Source organism: Aureobasidium namibiae (assembly GCF_000721765.1).
Source record: "Aureobasidium namibiae CBS 147.97 unplaced genomic scaffold scaffold_8, whole genome shotgun sequence".
Lineage (NCBI taxonomy): Eukaryota > Fungi > Ascomycota > Dothideomycetes > Dothideales > Saccotheciaceae > Aureobasidium > Aureobasidium namibiae.
This window is the reverse complement of record NW_013581201.1, coordinates 901,365-923,482: the sequence shown is the minus strand read 5'-3', so window position 1 is coordinate 923,482 and position 22,118 is coordinate 901,365. Positions and strand designations below refer to the sequence as shown.

General features: G+C 51.2%; 11 protein-coding genes across 11 annotated transcripts; 6 read left to right on the top strand and 5 right to left on the bottom strand.

Moving 5' to 3' along the window:
- Positions 1-554: 554 nt before the first annotated feature.
- M436DRAFT_46054 (SNF7 family protein-like protein) lies at positions 555-1,285 on the bottom strand (the record flags this gene model as incomplete). Its single annotated transcript, XM_013571972.1, has 2 exons — positions 555-1,187; positions 1,238-1,285. The coding sequence occupies 2 exons, from the start codon at positions 1,283-1,285 to the stop codon at positions 555-557; spliced, it is 681 nt and encodes a 226-aa protein (XP_013427426.1).
- Positions 1,286-1,833: 548 nt separating this feature from the next.
- On the top strand, positions 1,834-2,405 carry M436DRAFT_19986 (HSP20-like chaperone; the record flags this gene model as incomplete). Its single annotated transcript, XM_013571910.1, has 3 exons — positions 1,834-1,891; positions 1,950-2,278; positions 2,334-2,405. Coding segments are annotated over 3 exons (459 nt in total), but the record flags the coding sequence as incomplete, so codon positions are not given.
- Positions 2,406-2,902: 497 nt separating this feature from the next.
- On the bottom strand, positions 2,903-3,817 carry M436DRAFT_46629 (tetratricopeptide repeat protein; the record flags this gene model as incomplete). Its single annotated transcript, XM_013572089.1, has 3 exons — positions 2,903-3,150; positions 3,201-3,663; positions 3,713-3,817. 3 exons carry the CDS (start codon positions 3,815-3,817, stop codon positions 2,903-2,905), a joined length of 816 nt encoding a protein of 271 aa, XP_013427543.1.
- A 396-nt stretch (positions 3,818-4,213) lies between these two features.
- On the top strand, positions 4,214-5,426 carry M436DRAFT_46702 (XAP5-domain-containing protein; the record flags this gene model as incomplete). Its single annotated transcript, XM_013572103.1, has 3 exons — positions 4,214-4,422; positions 4,475-5,003; positions 5,055-5,426. The coding sequence occupies 3 exons, from the start codon at positions 4,214-4,216 to the stop codon at positions 5,424-5,426; spliced, it is 1,110 nt and encodes a 369-aa protein (XP_013427557.1).
- A 1,365-nt stretch (positions 5,427-6,791) lies between these two features.
- Positions 6,792-7,941, top strand: M436DRAFT_81912 (uncharacterized protein; the record flags this gene model as incomplete). Its single annotated transcript, XM_013572351.1, has 6 exons — positions 6,792-6,838; positions 6,889-7,322; positions 7,379-7,463; positions 7,557-7,634; positions 7,697-7,744; positions 7,821-7,941. The coding sequence occupies 6 exons, from the start codon at positions 6,792-6,794 to the stop codon at positions 7,939-7,941; spliced, it is 813 nt and encodes a 270-aa protein (XP_013427805.1).
- A 713-nt stretch (positions 7,942-8,654) lies between these two features.
- Positions 8,655-9,142, bottom strand: M436DRAFT_81911 (uncharacterized protein; the record flags this gene model as incomplete). The annotated part of the gene is made up of 2 exons (XM_013572350.1): positions 8,655-8,878; positions 8,941-9,142. The coding sequence occupies 2 exons, from the start codon at positions 9,140-9,142 to the stop codon at positions 8,655-8,657; spliced, it is 426 nt and encodes a 141-aa protein (XP_013427804.1).
- Positions 9,143-9,982: 840 nt separating this feature from the next.
- On the bottom strand, positions 9,983-12,829 carry M436DRAFT_81910 (uncharacterized protein; the record flags this gene model as incomplete). Its single annotated transcript, XM_013572349.1, has 5 exons — positions 9,983-11,163; positions 11,215-11,946; positions 11,997-12,243; positions 12,301-12,646; positions 12,705-12,829. The coding sequence occupies 5 exons, from the start codon at positions 12,827-12,829 to the stop codon at positions 9,983-9,985; spliced, it is 2,631 nt and encodes an 876-aa protein (XP_013427803.1).
- Positions 12,830-13,744: 915 nt separating this feature from the next.
- M436DRAFT_26045 (DHS-like NAD/FAD-binding domain-containing protein) lies at positions 13,745-14,773 on the top strand (the record flags this gene model as incomplete). Its single annotated transcript, XM_013571916.1, has 2 exons — positions 13,745-13,943; positions 13,998-14,773. Coding segments are annotated over 2 exons (975 nt in total), but the record flags the coding sequence as incomplete, so codon positions are not given.
- Positions 14,774-15,872: 1,099 nt separating this feature from the next.
- On the top strand, positions 15,873-17,004 carry M436DRAFT_81908 (glutathione S-transferase; the record flags this gene model as incomplete). Its single annotated transcript, XM_013572348.1, has 3 exons — positions 15,873-16,001; positions 16,109-16,870; positions 16,921-17,004. The coding sequence occupies 3 exons, from the start codon at positions 15,873-15,875 to the stop codon at positions 17,002-17,004; spliced, it is 975 nt and encodes a 324-aa protein (XP_013427802.1).
- Positions 17,005-17,257: 253 nt separating this feature from the next.
- M436DRAFT_81907 (Bystin-domain-containing protein) lies at positions 17,258-18,776 on the top strand (the record flags this gene model as incomplete). The annotated part of the gene is made up of 2 exons (XM_013572347.1): positions 17,258-17,865; positions 17,921-18,776. The coding sequence occupies 2 exons, from the start codon at positions 17,258-17,260 to the stop codon at positions 18,774-18,776; spliced, it is 1,464 nt and encodes a 487-aa protein (XP_013427801.1).
- A 754-nt stretch (positions 18,777-19,530) lies between these two features.
- M436DRAFT_81906 (tyrosine protein phosphatase 1) lies at positions 19,531-21,921 on the bottom strand (the record flags this gene model as incomplete). The annotated part of the gene is made up of 5 exons (XM_013572346.1): positions 19,531-19,657; positions 19,715-19,892; positions 19,946-20,941; positions 20,992-21,078; positions 21,129-21,921. 5 exons carry the CDS (start codon positions 21,919-21,921, stop codon positions 19,531-19,533), a joined length of 2,181 nt encoding a protein of 726 aa, XP_013427800.1.
- Positions 21,922-22,118: the final 197 nt, after the last annotated feature.

The window sequence follows — 22,118 nt, the reverse complement described above, 5'->3', positions numbered from 1 at the left end:
GACAGTAGCGTGTGGCTTGTCGCAAAGTCGGCGCGTGAGCTGTGATAGAGCGCGCGGTGGTAGAAGATGACGCGAAGGCAAAGACGAGCTGCGACGAAGATGGAGAAGAAAAGACGGATGGAAGTGCCTTTTGGAAGGGTGGCTTTGATGGGTGAAAGTGACAAGGGGAAAGGGGAGAGTGAGTGTTGGAGCCGGCGAGGCAGGCGCGCGCAGCTGCCAGCTAGCGCCGCAACGGTCTGTGCTTGCCTGATCCGGCTCCAGCACAACCCATCCATCGACTTCGCGTCAAGTGAGCAATTGTTGACCCAACTCACTATTAAGATGTTGTGTCAAGTATCACCCGCGGATATGGAAGGTTGAGGACTCATTCCGAAGTCACTTGATGGCTTCATTGGATTCAGCGAAGAGATCGGTGATCACTATCAACTTGGGTATTATAGTATTGTATCAAGCAGCAGATTCGTTCAAGGAGTATGCGCAGTCTTCTAAAGAGAATGCCATGGCCAGTCCGTTTGATCCATTGCGCCCTAACGCCGTGTTGTCGTCGCTCACATCTAGCTCTTGAGAGCCTCGAGACGCCCTCTCATTTGGGCCAGCAGCTCCTCTTGATCTTCTTCCTCTTCGGGCTCTGTTGCTTGGACAGGTGGAAGGTCCAGAGCTTGTTCGGTGGCGGGTAGTTTGTCCTTGAGCACCTCGCTGAGGACCTTGTCAACCTCACTCTCCGCCTCTTCATCCTCGTCTTCCAATAGTTCGTTGTCAGGCAGGCTGTCTCCCACCATCTCTTCAATGACGCCCGCCTTCATCAACTCCTGGCTCAGTTCTCGCATGGATCCTGTCAATTCGGGCATGCGGACCAAGTTGTTGACGTCCTTCATGATGCCAACACTTGCTTTGATGCTTCCCTCGATCTTCCGTACCTGGAAGGCCTCGTTGATCTGGAAGCCCACACTCTGCAGTTGCGCTTGACTAGTAGTCAACCTCGCAGTTTGTTTGCGAGCCCTGATGAGCTCACGGGCAAAGGTACGAGTCTCCTGGGCGGCCTGGGTCGCTTGCGACGGGTTGCGCTGGGCACGTTTGGCGGCTTGGGTGATGAAGGTCTTTGTCTTGCCCTCGAGTTGCTTCAACTTCATGATCTCGCGGTCGAGTTGGCGTGATTGTTGGCGCACTAGAGCGTTACATTTTCTCCTCTGTGGCCATTAGACAAGTACAATAGTCGGGTGATGGATAGTTGGCTGACCTGCTCCTCGGGAGTAGGGCCCCAGAGGAAGCTCTTCACCGACTGCATGCTCGCGGATGGTATGCTTTGTGACACTTGGTCATAGCATGCCACAGCAGTATCAAGTTCTCGTCGGACAGAGTCTGACACGTGAGTGAAGATGGTATGAGTGAGTTGGGCATTGAGTGTCTACCGGTGCCTTGGCTACTATCGCTATCGGCGGGAGACTTGGCGCATTACGTCGGTCCGGCGGCCCTCCCCCGCGCTTGGATCAAAGCTCCCAGAGCTCACAAGTTCCACCGCCAGCAGCCCTAACGAGACGCTTCTGCCATCTTTTCGATTCAGAGACATTCCAGTTGCTGTATCCAGCTTCGGAAGTGTGAGTTAGGCAGATCATCATTCGGTAAGTTCGACCTCTCTTGAGCGTCGACTGTTTGTTGTCTGTTTGTTGCAGATCCGCTTCGACGGGTTCCATCTGCTTCGCGTGTATTCTAGACTGTAACCCCACAAAACGAGCGACTGACGACTTGCAAGGTCTTTTCTGGTCGACATACTCAACCATCAAGACAACTTTGTCGCATTTCTCAATATTCCATTCGCCTACAGATTCATACACCATGGAGCAGCCTACCAATACCACCGATACCAAGAACATGAAGCAGATCGTCCCCGAGGGTGAGTCGCCCCGTCGTCGATCGAACGTCCGCCAAACATGCTAACCTCCAACGCGCAGTCACCTGGGCCCAGCGTTCGTCCACCACCGAGCCCGAGAAGAACCACATCTACATGACCATTGTCGTTCCTGATGTTGACTCCAAGAACTTGAAGCTTGATCTTCAACCCTCATCGCTTGAATACACCGGTTACTCAGAGAGCAAGAAGGCCACCTACCACGTCAAGATGGACCTATTCGCCGAGATTGACCCCAAGGAGAGCAAGATCAACCACTCTTCGCGCTGGACCGAGCTGGTTCTGCAAAAGAAGGAGCTCAACGAGGAGTACTGGCCTCGTCTCCTCAAGGACAAGCAAAAGGTTCACTACATCAAGACCAACTTCGACAAGGTACGCGACATCGTTTACGAATTACCATTGAACCATGCTGACTCGCCTTCTCTAGTGGGTTGATGAGGATGAGCAGGACGCCGTTCCCGAGGATGACGACTACATGTCCCGCATGGGTGGCATGGGCGGTCAAGGCGGCATGCCCGGTGGTGGTATGGAGGGTATGGGCGGCGACGGTGGCTTCGGAGGCATTGACTTCTCCAAGCTCGGTGGCATGGGCGGTGCTGGCGGCGCCGGTGGCATGCCCGACCTTAGTGCCCTGCAGGGTATGATGGGCGGTATGGGCGGTATGGGAGGCATGGGCGGCATGGGCGGCGATGAGGGTGACGATGATGATGACGACGATGACATGCCCGAGCTCGAGGAGGCCGAGGAAGCCAACGCTGGTACCTCCAAGTCCAGCAAGATCGAGGAGGTCGAGTAAAGAGACGGCCCTGGATTGATGCCCGCCACCGCCTTGGAGAAAAGTAGTTATGAACCGCCACTGACGAAGAAGCGCTTTTACAGCACTCGGACATAGACACGGATGATAATCACCACGAAGCTCAACGAGATACCAATTAGTTTTCATAGCACAATCAGTGCTTCACATGCACACACTCTGAATCTTCTGCTTTTGATTGTTCAAGCGCCTTGGTTGAAGTTCATGCTATATCCTCCACTCTTCTCGTCTTTGACAAACTGGAAGTTGTTGGTACTCAGGCCGAAAGGCTTCAGGATGCTGTTGCCTAAGCCCTTCAACTTGCCCATCATCTCTGCCATCTCGTTGGACTTGGCTTCCTCTAGCTTGGGGCCAATATCAGCCATAGACTTTTGTACAGTTTTCTTGTCCAACGGCGAGAGATTCGTTGCAGTCGCAAGGAAGGTATAGTCTGTACATGTCAGATACAAACTTCATGATGAAGTTATGGGAGAGTCTCACCTTCGTAAGCGCCTTGCAGAGCAGCCCAACCTCCGGTCTCAGACCTTGCTTTGGCTCGCCTCAAGAATGCCTTGACACGAATCTTCTGTACATCGTCCCGTGTTCTCCCACTCTGCTCCAAAGCCTCAATTTTCTCAGCTGTCTCGTCGTCGATCTCTTCCACAGCGGGCTGGGACTGTAATGTGGCTTTGGTGGAGTCTCTCGGGTCCTTCGGTCTCGGTAGAGGGTCGATTCGTTCCAACGAGTCTATAGCTTTGGTGGCACTGTCTATGGCTTCTTTCCACTGTTCCGACTTGATGTGACAGGCGGCTATGTTGGAGTGCAGTACAGCGATGTCGTATTCGAGGTAGTTGGGGCAGGATGACAGGGCGCGGTCGTATGTCTGTACAGCTTCTTCGAAGGACCCGTGAGCGAAGAGCGAGTTGGCATCGGCCTTCAGCTTATTCGACTCTTGTAGTAGTGACTTGGCTGGTCAGCACAGGATATACCAAGCGGCAGTGTCTGCGACGTACAGCTTCCTCCTCGGGTGAGAAGCGAGACTCCTTCTTCACATTGTGGGAAGACTTTGCAGAGACAAAGCTCTTGTCATCGTCTGATGGGTAGTCGTCTCCTGACATGGCGAACTCTTGACGACCAGCACAGCAAGAGGAATGTCAACAACAAAATATCGCATGACGTATTCTTGGATCGCATGTGAAGGTCTTGGCGCCTGTCTCTCCTTTCTGCCTCCCCATGCGCGAAGACATGTCACACGGTTAGCTATAGAAATGCACAGTGTCCTCAGTAAACAGGGAGCATCCACGGAGAGCCACAGGGCTATCGACTCTCTATGGTCTCTGCTGCCGTCTAGAGATAACTATGCGTTTTGATGGCTTCAAGTTCCACCTGCGTGTTATCTTGAGAGAGCGGGGTGGGAGTGACAGAATTTGGCACATGGGAGGTCATGTTCGCGGTTACCGTATCTTGCAGCGAATCAACCACTTCCACCTTATCGACCATCTTCAACCCAAACCATGGCGTCTGAAGGCACCTCGGGTACATCGACTCCCAACTCGCGCTTCACGACTCAAGCAAAGACGGCCGACGACATTCTCTCCGCGCAGACCGTCGGTCTTGTCCAACTCGACGACTTCCGCAAACGACGAGCGGATGCCATAGATGCAAAGGAACGAGAAGCACTCGAGTCTGGCCGTGCCACCCCCAGCAGCGTCACAGACAGCCCGTACGTGTTCACTCGCTCTGTCAAGAGATGGCGGCTAAGAAAACAAGTGCAGTGACCCGACATTCAAGCCCTCCAAGAAGAAGCGCAAGACTGTCAAGAAGGGTGCCCTATCGTTTGGCGACGATGGTCACGATGACGGCCAGAGCCAGAGCGAGTCGTTGAAGTCCCGCTCTGCCACTCCTGCAGCCACCAAAGAGGAAAGCACACAAGACGAGGAACAAGCGGCACCCATCAAGAAGCGCCTCGCTGCGAACTCCAACGTTGGCTTCATGGCCAAATCTATGTCCAAGTCAGCCCTACTGCGCGAGGCACAGACACGGGAACAACTGCGCAAAGAGTTTCTCGTCATGCAAGAAGCAGTCAAGCAGACGGAATTCCTGCTCCCCTTCGTCTTCTATGACGGCACAAACATCCCTGGTGGTCAATGCCGCGTGAAGAAGGGGGACATGGTCTGGCTCTTCCTCGATCGCGCGAGAAAGGTCGGTGCCGAGGTTGGAGGCAGCGACAAGGCTCGACGTGAATGGGCCCGTGTCGGTGTCGACGATTTGATGCTCGTCAAAGGCGATATCATCATCCCTCATGTAAGTCTCCGTGACCAAGTCCCGGTATGCAGCTTACTAACCCCGTACCAGCATTACGAGTTCTACTATTTCATGGTCAACAAGACCAATGGCTATGCTGGACCCCTGTTCGGTCATTCTGCCGAACCCACGGCAACCACTCCCGTGGACCCCTCGGCTTCGACTCCCTCAGGCGGTTTGTCGATACCCACCGCAGCCTCAAAGACGCCCAAGACGCAGACGCAGCCATCCGGCGTTCCTGACGCAGACCTTGAGGGCTTCGGCTCAGACCCAAACTCGACAAAGGTCGTCGATCGACGCTGGTATGAGAAGAACAAGCACATCTTTCCCGCCAGCACATGGGAAGACTTTGACCCGAACAAGGATTATACCAATCATGTGCGCAAGGATGTGAATGGTAACGCTTTCTTTTTCGCATCATGAGATCGACACCTTCTCGGACTATTGATTATCATTGGCTCATGCCTTGTGACGATATTGTCATCGCCTTCGGTGTTCTCCCAAGAGACTTGCAGCTTTCTGCGCGTAGCGCATCTGCTGCCGCAGAGATGAGATCTTGGACCGACTGAGACTCACTGCGCCGCACCCAAGGGTACTGCGGCCCCGCACCCGCTGCATTGGACATCACTCTTCCGACTTCCAAGCGGTTCGAGTAGATCTGCGTTGCTGAGAACGTGCAGAAAGATGTAAGTAGCCATTGTTCGTTCTCGCCGACGTCAAGAAGAAAATCAACACGGTGACCCAGTCTGCGTTGACCTTGCAGTCCAACCATTGCCATTCCGTGAGTTCGTATTACCCAGTACTCCGTACTCGGTTCACTTTTCAAGTTGCACCCCTCTACGGGCGCCTCAGCTGCACGTGCTCGAGCGGAATGCATGCAGCGTTCCGCCCGCATTCAGATCCAATCGTCGTGTGTGGACTTACACGCCACTTCCAAGATATCTTGATGTTCACAAGCATACGGTTCACCTGCAATGCCGCGAAGTGCTGATGAGACATTATGCTACTTCACTCGGCATCAGCGTTTTAGCTCTATTTTCTCCAGTCTCTTCGCCGTATTAGTATTACAATTGTCAAGCGGTCTGCAGGTGGTGACAGTCATCAACGCACTTGACTCTGACTCTCGCGATGATTCGATCGCCTTCATGGCACAAACTTCTATCCTTAGATTGTGTCGTCGCACTGTACTGCTTACTTCGACCTACAAATCTCCGATATGGAAGACTCACAAGTCCGATGCCAGGCACAGAATTGAATTCTTTGTGCCTGACAGATTGGCAGACTCCTAAGTTGCACAGCGTCTCCGGTGCCCTTCGTAAGAATAATCTGGGAATAATCTCGTAAGCTTCTTAATCAACCTCTTGCCTTTCGAGTTTCCGGTGACGGACTGAACAACGGCCCAATGCTTCGGTATCCATCTTCCTGTTGGAAGTACAGTAACCCAATGTCTCCGCGGAATACTTCTCTCGTTTGCCAATACAGCTTGCATCTTGCATACTGCGTCACGTTCGTAACTGACCCGAGAATCAGCTCCCAGCATCTGAGTACTCGAATCCCGAGGCTGTATGATACCACGCTAGAAAACGAGAAGCAATGATATGTGCTGCACTAAGAGTAAGAAGATAATAACGTTCATCACTCGTGAAGGCTGGAACAAAGGTATAAAGACAGCTCCTGCTCCTTGAGAAAGAGAATCATCCTCAGCAACACAGGACAAGCCAGCAGCATAATCACCATCCTCTCGCTCATACACTATAGTTTGAACTATTCCCCAATTCCAATCTCAAGATGATTTTCAACACTCAGGTCGCAGTCGCCGCACTGCTTGCTTCCAGGTACGGCATTTGATGGAGAGAATGATACACGCAGAACTGATATCCAGTAGCTTCGCTGTTGCCATGCCCTACGACAGCTGGGGTTCCAGCAGCAGCAGCAGCAGTAGCACCAAGGAAGTCAAGACCACTCCCTCCACTAGCAGCACCTGGGTCGCCACCACCTCTACCAAGAAGACTGAGTCAAAGACCACCCCTACCACCAGCCCCTCTACTTGGAAGACCACCGAGTCCTCCAAGACCACTAGCAAGAGCTCTTCCAAGTCTAGCAGCTCGAGCTACTCGACCTCCAAATCCAGCAGCTCTTCCAAGAGCAAGTCTTCGTCCACCAGCGTTAGCACTTCTTGCACGACCAAGTATGAGACTTCGACCTCCACTGGCTACTTGACCACCGTCACCTACTCTGCAACCACCGTCTACGTTCCCTCTGTCAGCACTTCCACCTACCTTTCGACCTCTACTTATGTTTCTACCGGATACACCACTGGTGAGTGACCTTTTCTGTTGTGGATCTTGGTGAGACATACTAACTACTATGCTCAGTCGTCAAGCCTACCACTGTCACTGAGACTAAACCTGTCGTCACTGAGAAGACTACCTGGAGCACCTACGTCGTGACCACTTCCAAGTAAGCGAATCTGAAAGACACCATTTGCTTCCGGCAAAGTCTTGTCGATATATCGAATGCATCGAAAATCATGCTAACCGTACATCTTCCAAGGCCCGTCGTCATCCCCGAGACAACCTACAAGACCGAGACCGAGACCAGCGTCGTCGCCGAAACCAAGCCTGTTGAGCAGTAAGACGAATTCACGGCACAAAGTCCACCCGCAAGCCCACACTAACCACGTTCCCCTCCAGGACCGAAACAAAGACTGTTACTGGAACCAAGACCGTCACTGTCAGCAAGTAAGTTGAGCTTAGACTCACTCATGCTAGTTTCACAATTCAGAACATCGTGCTAACCACTTTCTTCTCTCTACAGGCCCGAAGTCGAGAGCAAGACCATCACCATCACCAAGCCTGAGACCAAGACATACATCTCTGGCAAGCAGATCTGCACCACCATCCCTGTCTACGGCGGTGGTGGTTACGGTGGCTGGTAAAGAGCGGAAAAGAAAAAGAAGGCTGCTGATCTTTACTTTTCCCTCTTCTTCGAGTCCTTTTTTCAGATGTGAGGAGTGAGATGAAAAACTTCTGGTTGCCTCAAGCACGAACACGCTCCTTTATATGTTTGATGACCTTTGCTTTGATGATTTTTCTGCTGTTTTTTTTTTTGGGTCATGATCCTTTTCGATTCTTTCCTCGATGGATTTTGATATTTCTTTTCTTGTTACTGCCGCTGCCATTGCCTCAATACAACGGTCCTTTTTATATATCGATATAAGATTGAATGGTCATCTTATACCAAGAGTTTTGATGTGGTGATATCATCTGAGTCAAGAGACTGAGTAGTAATTTGAAACCTCTGGAAGAGTAAAGAGATGGAAGCCAGATCGAAACGGGACGTTTTGTCTAAGCCATAAAAGTTCACCAAGATGGCCCTCGAGAATACAGAAGGGCTACAATTTGGCAAGAGCAAAGGAGTGTGGTTGTGATTGCTAAGTATACATGACTTCTCGCTGTCAATCGAGACTTTTCTTGCATCGTTTTCTTAGGGACCAGAGCTGATATTTCTCCGCCAATAAAAGTATCAATAGCCATGATCATGCTGTGGTTCCACCGAAGCATACCGGCAAGAGTCTTGGCAATTCCTCATTTGATTTGTCCATCCCCTGCAGTATCGTTCTGCACACACTTGAACCCGTCTTCTCCTCCATCAACACAACGAACAATCGCAGTTGACGAGATCATTGCGCATGATGTGATAGACATGTTTGGCAAAGTCTCCGGCTGATCTGAAGGATCCGCCAGAAGGGTGACCACGAACATAGGAATCTGTCACTGCTCTCATTTGGTCCTGAACGAAACTGAATGGGTGACGAGCTCGAAGCTCCAGGACGTATCCCTGAGGAAGCCCACCCGTGAAGTTGGCAGTGTAGCCTGTGATGTTCTTGTCAGTCTTGAGGACATGAGCACAAGGGTAAATGACCAGTGAGGTTTACCCAGTGTTGCAGCGTAGTTGGGAGTATTTCTGAAAGCGCCGCTGAGCATGTAGAGGAAGCGTGCGAGATCTACGACTTGAGGTTGTTGGGCTTGTCCATCGCTGGCGAATGTAGGGTCACTGAGATCGATATCGCGGGTGGGAGGATTGGGTCCAGGTCCTGTGTTGGCTCCAGGATTGGGGGCTTGATTGGGGGCGGCCATCCTGTGATCGCGAAGACTGGTGTGATGGTGGTCTGGTTGGAGACATGGGAGTGCAAGACACATATATCATCATCTCGATTGCTGCTTTGGTCAAGAGAAGCTGTGTTAAAGCGTATGAGAGAGAAAGGGGTCTTTGAGGAGAGAATTGTCGAACAATACGGGAAGGATAAAGAAGCATCCAGCCGATTGCTCCTTCTTCTTGATAGTTGTGAGGAAGAAGCAGACGCAACACCGTCTTTGTGCACTTACGCAAGCAATCAGTAGATACATCTAGCATCTATGTCCAGATCTAATGTGTACGGTCAGACAGGGGGTTGAAATGCCTCCTATGCTTAACAGAAAGACGACCACTTTGACTCACTGCAGAAGAGAACCTCACCGACACTTCATATACCAGCTCTCATCAGTTCCCTCATCAATCACACGGTCTGACGGTTTAGTATAGCAGAATGGCAGCTAATCACAACTCTTGGCAGTGCACCTCTGCAACAATCAACGCCACACAAGATCTCGAGTTCGAACCTTCTCATCAGCTAATTACTTTCGCCAGCTTTCAAACAATGCAAACACCGTCTCTTGATAGACGCGCCCCTGTGGAAAGGTGGTCTGGTCACTATCAGAGGCTGGAGGAGAAGTTGGAGGAAGGAAGGAAGAGGAAAGGAAGAGAAGTGGGGACACGAGATCTTGAAAAGTGAGTACAAATCTTCCATCCGTCAGACCCGTAATTCTTTTTTGCTTGGGTTGTTTTTGTATATGAATCGGTGTTTGGGTTTTGTGATGTTTGCTGCGCAGCTTTCTTATGTGGCTACGAGAGATAACAACACTCACGTCCTCAATGTATCAAACCACAGTCCAGTGTGAGAGACAGATACACATCTTGTGTGCGTTTTGCACCCAAGCCGCCATATGCCCATCTGTCAAATTTTCGATGACACTGCCACATCTCCTGCACTGTCTGACTTTGGCGTTCGGCGGGATAGCGCACTTGCGCAGCACGTCGTATTGTTGTCTTTCAGCTCGTTTGATTGCTTCTTCGTCCTCGCCCAGATCCAACCATGCTGTGTCTCTGAGATAGATAGCGACTCCGTCGATCTGACTTTCGAGACGTGGCACTATCTCGCCGAATAGTCTTTGCAGCACTGGACTCAGCGCTTCAGGTATGTCGGCATCGACAAGCATGCTCTGCTCGTAGAAGCTCCGGTGTGGTGGTGATGACTGTGCGGCTTGATATGTTGCACGAACATTGCCGTCGACCTCTGCGACGAGCTGCTCAAACAGCTTGATCTCGAATGGTAGCTCTGAGCCCATCATTGCTTCCATCTGTTGCAATTCGACGCTGTCCCGGATGTCGTTGGTTCTACTGCTGAGGCGCACCTTCTCTTGAGTCTTGACAACGCGCATGGCAAAGTTGCGAATCAAGTTGCCTAGCATACCCAGCAATGCGCGCGTTGTACTGCACAGTAAAATGTGCAGACTTACGGAATTCTTTTCGTGAATATAAGCCAATATCCTTCCTCTGTCAAAGTCGCCCTTGCAGAATCGCATAGTCTCAATCATGTCGTCGAAGATGAGTGTCATCAGATCCAACGACCATCTCACCAGACCTTTGAGCGATACGAACAAGCTAGACTCCATGTTGTGCATTCCTCTGATCTGCTGAGTCATGGTCAAGGTCTGCGCAATGTTGGTGCATACTGAGCGAAGATTGAGCAACACCCATGCTGATTTTGCAGGTATATCTCGTCGTTTGGGGTTGGTGTTGTAGCTGACTAACAGCTGTGCGCTGGCGATCCTGAACAAAAGACTGTCTTTCAGGACCTTGCCGGACTGTAATTTGGGATCATCGAGCGAGAAGTCGACGTTGCGGCTGATTGTACGGAATATCTCGCTGATGAACTTGCATCGAAGACTTCTGTCTAGATCTGTGGGTATCACAGACAGTAGATCGTCAAAGCCGATTTGGTAGCATGTCACGCTGGCGAGTTCGCGAGCCAAAGACACGACAGCAGCTTGCGCAAGATCTAAAGCTGTCAGTTTTGCAGTCGGTTCAATCACTCAAGCTCAAATCATACCGTTATCATCTTTGGCATCTTTCCAGTTGTGCTGGTACTCAGCATTGTGTAACTTGAGAGTACCGTCTGGTTTAGTTATGACTGAGGCTGCCAAACTAGGCGAAAGGAAAATGTCAATGCAATCTTCGTTTGGAAAAGAGAATCCGTTCTGTGGCAGACTTGTGGCTTTGTTGGTATCTCCGTCTGATATGATGATCTGCATCGTCTCTCGAGAACGAAATTCTACTGTACCGTCACTCGCTGCAAAAGCAAACATGTTGTGATAAACGTTGCTTTGCAGTGCCAATATGGCCTTTTGTGAGAAAATATCTTCCGTTCGATACAGTCTTTGCACAGGCTTGTTGGTGGCAGGTTGGGCGGTTGTCGGTCTCAAACTCTTGAAACTGTCATGTAACGTGGCATCGACTTGTTGGAGGTCCCATCGAGATATGATACTGAACTTGCCGCTATGATCCTGTGCAGCGCTGGTGAAGACAGCCACAACGGTGAATGTGCTGTTATCGATTGCTTGCGAGATTGGCTCGACATGTAACGATGACAGCTGAGCACTTGCTGCACGTTCTGAGGATTGAGGAACACATCGGTCAAGCAGCTCGACGTGCAAGACTGCTATCTGCGGATTTAGGGTTGTTTTGTGGTTGGTTCCATCACCAGCATTAGCATTCCAGTTGATCATGATCTTGTACAGGCGCAACCGTTTAGAGGTGTCATATGTGACCATTACAAGATGTTCTGCCAGAGTCAGTCTAGTCGCATGGATCATCAAGACAAGCGTTACTTACGGTTGGCTTGACAGAAGGCAGCATGAGTGAGCACGTCTCCAGAATCAGCGAGATTGTCTAGAGTGAAGACATATTGTGACCATGGTTGTCCAGGCTGTTCGTAGATAAGTTTCAGAAGACCTCTGCGGGTGACACACAGAAAGGCTGCCTTATTGTCGATTGGATTTGAGACACCATGGACCTCATGAAGCTTCATAGTGTTGACCCATCGATTGCCTTCTTTGGCAGCTGGAAGTATCAGAGCAGTCTATGATTATGTGTCAGACAACACCTCTGAGAGCCAACACAAACACATATAACTTACACGCGTCTGGCCTGCGGGATTGGTAGGGAGCCAGTGAAGGCCAACAACTTGGTTCAGATCATCGACAGAACTTGTCAAATTTACAGGACGACGCTCAAGACTATTCAAGGCATGGGTCAAACTGAATAGAGTAAAACGACCAAATTGATCGGCGATGACCAGATCAAAACCGGAGCTGCTCCATTCGACATGGGTGAAGATGGCACCTTCTGAGGCATTGACCTCTGTTTCGTCGGACAAAGACCAGTTGGCAGTGTTCTTGTCGCGACAGAGAGCGCGCACGACGACCTTGCGAGAATCTGCAGATATTTGAGCAATACAGCTGGTCCTAGACCATGCTAGCCTCCTGATCAGGGTCAACGAACATTCAGAAGCTCAGAAGACAGCAGGAAGAGCAAACTTACTGGCAACAGCCTACGATGTGAGAGCGCTCGATGCGTTGAAACAGGGCATCGGTATCAAAGGTGGCAGCGATGGCAGCGTTGATGCTTTCCTCGCCAAACAGCTCGTCAACATCAATATTCTCCATGCATGCGACGATGGCTTCTGGTCGGATAGCCGAACTACACAGACCTCTCGAAAGAAGACACAGGCTTCTTCAAATTAAGGTACAATCCAGATCGTGAAGAGACGAAAGCAGCAGTCACTACACTGGCCTAGAAAGAGTGAATGGACAGGCGGCGTGTACTGTCTACAGAAGCAGTTGAGAACGAGTATGGAACCTCCCCGTGTGCTAAATCCGCAGTCACTGGCCACTCTCACGTCAACAATCAGGTGGAGCTGATGCCGTCGCAATGCACAGTTCTTTCTAGATTGTCGCAGAGACCATTGAGAGACGAGAATATCACGACTCTCAGTACAGGCTTCATAACCCTCGACACCTTTGTGCATTGTTATAGGTGTTCCGTGGCATGCCTTTGCTAAGAGATCAGGAATGCCAAGGTGTACAGAGCGATGAAGTCACACGGTCACTCTCGGCGACGGCCAAAACAAACAGCAGGGCTTTGGCGGGAGATGGATGCCGCGGCGCTGCCGGACGGATTCGAGGAAGCACTTCTCCACGCCCGCTCTTTGCAGCTTCCTCTTCATCTTCGTGCAATTGCTTCTTCTTTGTGCCTAATCGCATTGTCTATTGTTGAAGCCTCGTGTCGTGGAGCGCTTCTCTTTCTAGTTATTTCGTCGCCCTATTCCGACCAATGGTCGCTGCTGCCGGGTGATTCAGGATTTGACAGTGGCCTTCTTGACCGCGCGCGCACGACTTCCTCACTGGGCTCCTTCCTCGCCGACAATAGCTGCTATGGACGGCTACGACTCGGACGGCAGCTCTTTATTGAGCTCGCCCAAGTCGCCTACTCCCCCTCCTGAACTGCAGGAGAATCCCTATCCCTCTCCGCCCCGCTCCAAACACTCGTCGCAATCTGCCTCTCCCTCACCCGACGACCAAATGGACGCTTCCGACAGCCAACGTCCAGCCAAGCGACGCCGAATCAGCGAAAAGCCTTCACGCACCACCGAATACCTTGATTTGACCAAGGACCTTCGCCCGGACGAAAAGACCCAACTAGATCGCGTCTTGAACGTCCTGCACAAGCGCCAAAAGATCGTCGTCGTCGCCGGCGCTGGTATTTCCGTCTCGGCTGGCAGTAAGCCCACACTCCTTTTCGACCTTGCGTCAACACGTCACTAACGTTTAGCAGTCCCCGACTTCCGTTCCTCGACCGGTCTTTTCAACTCTCTCCGCGCCCAACACAACCTTAAAGGCTCCGGAAAGGATCTTTTCGACGCGTCGCACGTCTACAAAGATGCTTCTTCCACTGCTTCTTTCCACCAAATGGTCCGAGAAATGTCTCACATGACCAAATCCGCCCGTCCCACCCCGTTCCACCAGATGTTAGCCACTCTTGCACAACAGGATCGCCTCTTACGACTATACTCACAAAACGTCGACGGAATTGACACGTCGTTAGAGCCGTTGGCGACGCGTATACCTCTGCACAAAGAGGAAGGCAAATGGCCAAAAACTATTCAATTACATGGTGGACTCGACAAGATGGTATGCTCAAAGTGTCACGAATTGTCCGATTTCCACGCAGATCTTTTCGACGGTCCTGTACCACCTGTCTGCACCAACTGTGAGGAGCTTAACAGAGTCCGCACCGAAGTCGCAGGAAAACGCAGCCATGGTGTTGGTATGCTGCGTCCCCGCATGGTCTTGTACAACGAGCACAACCCAGACGATGAAGCAATTGGAGCCGTGACGCGTGAAGATCTTCGCAAGCGTCCCGACGCCATTATTGTGGTCGGTACAACTCTCAAGGTTCCTGGTGTCAAAAGAATTGTACGTGAAATGTGCGCAACTGTACGCGACAGAAAAGACGGTGTAGCGATCTGGATCAACGCAGGCTCGGAGCCATCTGGCAAGGAATTTGAAGATTGCTGGGACATTGTAGTCAAGGGCACTTGCGACGAGGTTGCCAGACACGCTGCTTTGAGGCAGTGGAACGAACCAGAGATTGGTATACCTGTGTCTGAAGAGAGTCTGGAGAGGGCGCGTCAAAACCAGCCTACAGTCTCGATAACGCGGACATTCAAGGTCCCACCCAAGGAACATACTCCTAAGCCTTCTCCTCGAGCACCATTGAGCACTCCTCTTACCGGACGCCGTCACGCCAACATGGTCGACAATTCTTTCAGCGAGGAGGAGGATCTGGTCGAAGTCGAAACGCCTTCAAAGCGCGCTGAGAAGAAGTCCAATCCGTTCGACCTAATCAGCAAGAGAAACCCACCCATCAAAAGAAAGGCTCCAGGCCCGAAAGCAAAGACAATTACGAAGAAGAATTCGTCAAAGAACAATCCGCCAAAACCACAGGTCAGGATCGACCAGACGCTCAGGCAGACCAAAACCGCTGCTGTCGCAATCAAGGTGGAGAAGAACGGCAAAAACGGTACTGCCTTCGACGATATTGCGGCAAAGGACGTACGGCTCAACTCGCCACGATCCAGGTCAGCAGACAGACCTGTCAAGGCTTGAGAATAGCCGAGCGTAACGTGTATCATGAACTGGTAATATTTTCTTGGACTCGCCCTCTGCTGGAGTGTATTTTAGCTGTCTGCATGGCTACAGAGGTTGGCGTTATTGTGTTCTTACGTGGCACCATCTATCTTGGTGGGAGGGATGCATTCAAGCCTGCATATGCATGGAGTTGAGGTGGTGGCTCTTGCCATTTTGAGCTGGCTCTTTTTTCGTTTTTGCTAGACACTCAGATGGTGTCGTTACATGGTGTTCGCTAGACGCTACAATTGTGTCTTTATTTTTATTGGTATTACAAGGTTACTCACGAATCTCAGAACTTTCCTCTTCAGTCTCTTTGCAGAACATTCGAACCAATGTGAACGGCAGGAGGAGCGTCAGCTGCGGGGATAAAATGCTGACGCCATTAGTAAACTCGCAGTGCCGAAGGACCTCAGATTCCTGAGTGATTTATCATCGGACTCCCGACTTGCTGACCTGCTTTTAAACAGGAAGACCGTTTCTCTAGAAGTCTGTTCCAAGGACCAGACTTGCATATATCATGTCTACAAAAGAAGACCTCAAAGCGTTTGCGGACAAGGATGGCCATTTCCGAAGACAGCCGTCCAAGTTTCGTGACTGGATCTCTAGCGAAGCCGGAGCCAGGTTCCCACCCGAGAAAGATCGTTATGTACGTCTTTGTTGAAACACCAGATTGCTTGAGAAGGAGGACGAGCTGCGGAGCTGTCACGGATACATCGAAAACAACCATCGAACATTGCTCTAATAAGCCAACAGGTCCTTTACATCAACTGGGGATGTCCCTGGGCAAACCGCACAGCGATTGTTCGCATGCTCAAGGGACTCGAGAACATCATCGAACTAGTCGTGATGGACTATATCATGTTCGCCGAAGGCTGGGGCTACAGCGGCCGCGACGGAACAGCTGAAAAGGATCCTTTCTACGGATTCACCCGTCACCGCCAACTCTACGAGAAAGCAGAAGCTGGCTATGAGGGCCGTGTTCTAGTGCCTACACTCTGGGACAAGAAGAACGAAACCATTGTCAACAATGAAAGTTCAGAGATCATCCGCATGTTCTATACCGAGTTCGACGACTTGCTCCCTGAAGAATTCCAAGAGAAGAGTCACCCTGGAGGCGGATACTATCCTGCATCACTGAAGGGGCAAATTGACCAGTTCAACGAGTGGGTATACGACACTATCAACAACGGCGTGTATAAGTGTGGCTTTGCCAGCTCACAGGAAGCCTATGACAAGAACGTCGTCATTCTATTCGACAGCCTCGATCGCGTGGAAGGCCATCTTGAAAAATCAGATGGCCCATTCTTGTTCGGCAAACGTGTTACCGAAGCAGATATCAGATTGTACCCTTCGATTGCGAGATTCGATGTTGCTTACCACACCATCTTCAAATGCAATATGAAGATGATCAGACACGATTATCCGAATATCGATAAGTGGTATCGGAATATCTACTATGACGAGGGAGACGAAACTAGAGGAGGTGCGTTCAGGAAGGCGACGCACTGGGATGCTGTAAGTACCTTGTCTCTGGGTGTGGATGACGGACATGCTGACTTGATAAGATAAAATTCGGATATGCAGGGGCGAAAAAGATGGAAGTGGTACCCAAAGGACCTGTGCCTGATATTCTACCTAAGGATGCCTAGCGATATACACAAGAAGATGACCTGCACAGGATTGAGTTGGCCACAGATTACAGATGGATGTATGAACAGGGTGACAAGGAGAACGCGAGTGGAGCAGAGGGTAGATCCGCAGCAGCGGAGATTAGATAACCAAGACTGTCGCAAGCTCCACAAAATTTCCCTTTTCCCTTCTTTGCGCGAACATTTTGTTTGCCCGCGCTTTACGCAGTAGACTGACTCTTCGCCGCCACACATTCCCACCCAACACACAAAGATGCCCAAAGCACCCGGAGGAGACGCACGTCAAATGAGACGCCACAATCCGCTGTCGGAAGACTACGCACCCTCGAACCCGCACAAGCAAAAAGCACCCAAGAGAAAAGGCCGCTCTAATGCCGGCGACGACGACGATGAACAACAAGCATACATCGATTCCAAAGCCTCGAGGAAAATTATTGCGCTAGGACAGGACTTGACCGCCGAGGAGGATGCAGAACTCGAGGCCCAAAGACCGAAAAACGCATCAAAGTCGGCATTTGAGTTTGAGAGAAGTCTGCGCGACGAGGAGGATTCTGACGACGAGGCTGGTGGCATCCCGGAAGATGACGAGGCCTGGGGAGATGAGGAGGATGAGGAGGTAGAAGAGGTTGAAGTGGATCCTGAGGATTTGGCCATGTTCAACAAGTTCAACCCGGAATTCGATCCTGCGACGCTGTTGGCACCTCAGGCTGACGAGGGAGAGAGCACCAACCTTGCAGACTTGATTTTGGAAAAGATTGCGCAGCACGAGAACAGTCAGGCCCAAGGACAGATCATCCGTGGTGGTGGTGCTCCCGAGGATGCTATTGAGCTGCCAGCCAAGGTTGTCGAGGTCTACACCCAGTACGTCTGACAAACCACCACACTCGAGACTCGAAACTAACACGTAACCCCCCAGAATCGGCATGATGCTCTCACGATTCCGCTCGGGCAAGCTCCCCAAGCCCTTCAAGATCCTCCCCACCCTTCCCCAATGGGACACTCTCCTCTCCATCACCCGCCCGGACTCGTGGACGCCCAACGCAACCTACGAAGCCACCCGCCTCTTCACCTCCTCCCGCCCCGCCGTCGCCCAAGCCTTCATCCACGACATCCTCCTCGACCGCGTCCGCGACGACATCCGCGAAACGAAAAAACTAAACGTCCACCTCTACAAGGCGTTGAAAAAGGCTCTCTACAAGCCCGCCTGTTTCTTCAAGGGTCTGCTGTTCCCTCTGCTCGCATCAGGCACCTGCACGCTCAGGGAAGCACACATCATCAGTTCCGTGTTGGTGCGCGTCAGCATCCCCGTCCTGCACTCTGCAGCCGCCATCCACCGTCTTTGCGAAATCGCCGCTGAGCAAATGACCGACAACCTCGAAGCCGGCGGCGCAACAAACATCTTCATCCGCGTGCTGCTGGAGAAGAAATACGCACTCCCCTACAAAGTAGTGGATGCAGTCGTCTTCCACTTTTTGCGTTTCCGCGCCGTGGACGAAAATGCAATGACCAATGCACCTCTGACCATCAAGTCTGGCGAAAAGCTGCCGGTGCTGTGGCATCAGTGTTTCTTGGCTTTTGCGCAGAGGTATAGAAATGATATCACCGAGGATCAGAGAGAAGCATTGTTGGATTTGCTGTTGGTCAAGGGACACAAGGCCATCGGCCCTGAGATTAGAAGGGAATTGTTGCAGGGAAGAGGAAGAGGTGTTTTGGCTCCCGAGGTTGCCATGGCTGGTGTTGATGGTGATGACACCATGGTCGATATCCAGTAGATACCTATTCCCTTGCTGTCATTCTTCATGTCAGGTTCATGTCAACTACAAAAAGGGAAAGAAAGGCGTTTTTTTGGGCGTATCTGCAGACTACTTCGCATAGATCATTGCAAAACCTCTCTTCACTTTCGCTCTTGCAACAACTCCGATGCTTCGTTTGATCGCTTATTCACAAGTCATCAACTTTAGCGAAGAAGGTGCAAGTCAATGTCTTTTCCTCAGCTTATATTAGTGACCCTGTCATTCTGAAAGGCGGGGCGCTGATTTTCATCGTCCGACAACGACATCACAATTTCACCTTGAACTTCTTCTTGACAACTTTTCAAAGCAAACCGATGCATTCGAGCAAAAGCTAGGGGCCCCAACCAACACCATTTCCCTACGACCTGTATACCCTGTGAAAAGGCATCTGATGGTCGTCCGATCGAAAGCGACTGTCTTCTTTTCCTAGACTAACATAATGTCGAGTGACATGGAAATTTTCCGGTATATCGTCCTTCTCCTCTCAATCTCCCAGCTGCGGTTTCTCTTCCAACCATGAAAAACAAGAAACTTGCAGATAACCCCAGAAATGGCCGCTCTTGATGGGGCAGCACATGCATGCAAAAGAGTGTGGCCCAGCCACTCGGAAGGAGAACGCTGGGCAAAAAGAAAAGAAAAAAAGCAGCCTGGCGTCTGCGAAGAAGAAATGTCGTCGTCGTCGTCTCATTAAAAATACGTTTCTCGTAATCGATAGGTTTCTTTCGATGCCAATTTATTGCCGTGAATAAGGTCGGTTCATGGCTGCAATCTCGCGGGTGATCGTGCCCCATTCAAGCTCTCTGCGGACTGGCTTGCCGCGCTTGGAGCACTGATATTCTTCCCACTTGAGAAGTTCATATCTGGATCTGGTCAGCTGGCTGTCACTGGTCACTGAGTTCATCGCTTTCGGAACTTACGCGAATCGCAAATGAGGCTGGATGATGACATTGAGACGGCGGGCTCGCACGAAACAGTATGCTCGAGGGAGCGAAAGGCCAAGCTCATTCATCACTTCGGCAATGCAGATCGTGGCAGATCTGGATACACCCACTCTGCAATGGACAAGAGTGGCAACACCAGCCTCTCTTCCCTTTCCTGTTGACAATCTGGTTAGCCTTGGAACTGGTATCAACGACTTGAAAACTTACGAATAAACTCTAAGCATTTGGAGAAGGACGATGTAAGTGGGTCTACGCCATTGTCCTGGACACCGTCGACATATAGAATGCTGTCCTTGGTGCGAGCTTCTGCCTTCCATCTCTTGGTTTCGTCACTGCTCCAGCTGATCGTCTCGCCAACACTGAGGATCTGCCCGATGTTGAGTTCACGTAGCAAGTCTGGGTTGTTCGCGTGGCCGAGATTGCCGAGATACATGTAATTCATTATCCTGGAAGGGAACGAACCATCCATCTTACTGAGCCATCGAGGGGTGGGCTGACAAAGCGCTGCCATCGAATTGGTCGAGTTTGGAGATGCTTGCAATATCCTGGGTTGGATTGAACTTAGAAGAGCGACATCAGTCGGATATGAGAAGAGGTTGCGGTCGTGCTTGGTGTGGAGCTCCACGTAAGCCCTGTCTACTGTCACGCAGTTTGCGTACATGTAGTATGCGAGTGCCAACAAGGATGTCTCGGTATATCCGTCTGTGCAGTGGATAAGGACTTTCCTGCCCTCACGACCAGCGCCGAGATCGAGATCAATCATGCCCATATCTCCATCAGCGTCTCGGTACTTGGGCGGTGTCATCTGCTGACTGTCCTTGCGGTGCATCATTTCTTCATACTCGGGGTTCGCTTGCTTGTATAGCCACGCCACGGTGTCCATTAGAGCATCGACCTCGGCCTGAGACCATGTCGGTGGCATGATCGAGCCAGAACCTGGAAACTCGAGTTGAGGAATCGCATTATTGGACACGCTCGGGTTGTCTAGCAGAGTCTCCATCAACTGGAATGCTTTCTTGTCCGGTAGCTGGGCTGGATCAGTCGCTTCTACAAACAGATCATACGCTTGTGCTGCGGACGGTAGTGCTGCATCTGGATCCGAAGGCACTGTCAGAGAAGCATCAGGTGTCGGCCCCAGCCACACATTGTTAGCTATCTCAGTCGCCGAAGACATAGTGTGCATCTCGTATCTCTCCGAAAAGACTTTGCACATGTTAGCTACATCGCTCGATGATCGAAAGAGGGAGACCTACAAAAGTCCATGACTGCACCGGTCGTGTTTCCACTGTCATCGATGGCTACAATTCCTGGGTGTTGTGCTTGCAACTTTGCGAACGAGTCTGGAAGGCATTAGAGATGGTTCGCGGTTCTAGAGTTTGATCGCTCCTACCCTTCACTACGAACGTGTGGTAATGCGGCACGTCAATGTCATTGTCTCGGTCCTTCTCTTTCCAGACTTTCTGAGCTCTGGCAATGACAGACGCCAACTTTTCGAGAACGGCCTTCGGAGTCTTGTCGTCGGCATAGATGACGATGTCACTCATGGTGGCCATCTTGACAGCCTGAATCTGAAAATTGCGGATGGAGAAGCCATCTCGTGGATCGACGTCTAGAAAGGTTGAAATCTGCTCGCCAGTTTTTGTCGCGAGCAGCAGCTCATCTGGCGCAATGGCACCTTTGATCTTGGAGTGACTGAGATCGCCTCCTGCCTTGACGACTGTTATGCCACGCAGAGTGCGAGGGGCGCGGCGGAGCTTCTTGTTGCGCGCCGAGAAGTAGGTCAGCTGGATGTTGTTGTCGGGGTGTAAGCCATGGAGCCAGGGAAAGACGGTCTTGGTGTCTGGTAAGGGGCGCGAGGCAGTGTGCTCCAATGCATTGTACAACTCTTGCGCAGTTAATGCATAGACAGGTGGGCTATCGCTGACTTTGTGGTATTTGTCGGCTTCGACCAGCAGAGAAGGTACGTCGATCACTTGTGGATTGGCAGGCGCTTCGGGCGACCCCGGTGGAGTTTCGAGCTGCTGTTGTTGCAGCTTGGTAGGCGTGGGACCGGGGGAACATGTATCAGGTAGGTGCTTGTTCGGTACAGTCGTGGGCTTTCCTCGAACGGATGTGTTGATGTTCTGCTGCGAACCGGAGGTTCGCGAAGTCACTATCGCTGGTCTTGCACAAACCGTAGCCATAAGAGCGTTGGATTGAGCTTCAGCGCCGGTCAATGGAAGGGCAGCCCACGCTTGACTTGTGCTTGGGACGCCGGTGACTGGTCGCCAGATGTCGTTAGAGGTCAGGAGATGCTGCGGTTTGGAACCTGACGTCTTGAGCAGCGCTCTGGTGTGATGGCCTTTGTTTACTTGAGACTGATAAGAAGGTGGAGATAAGA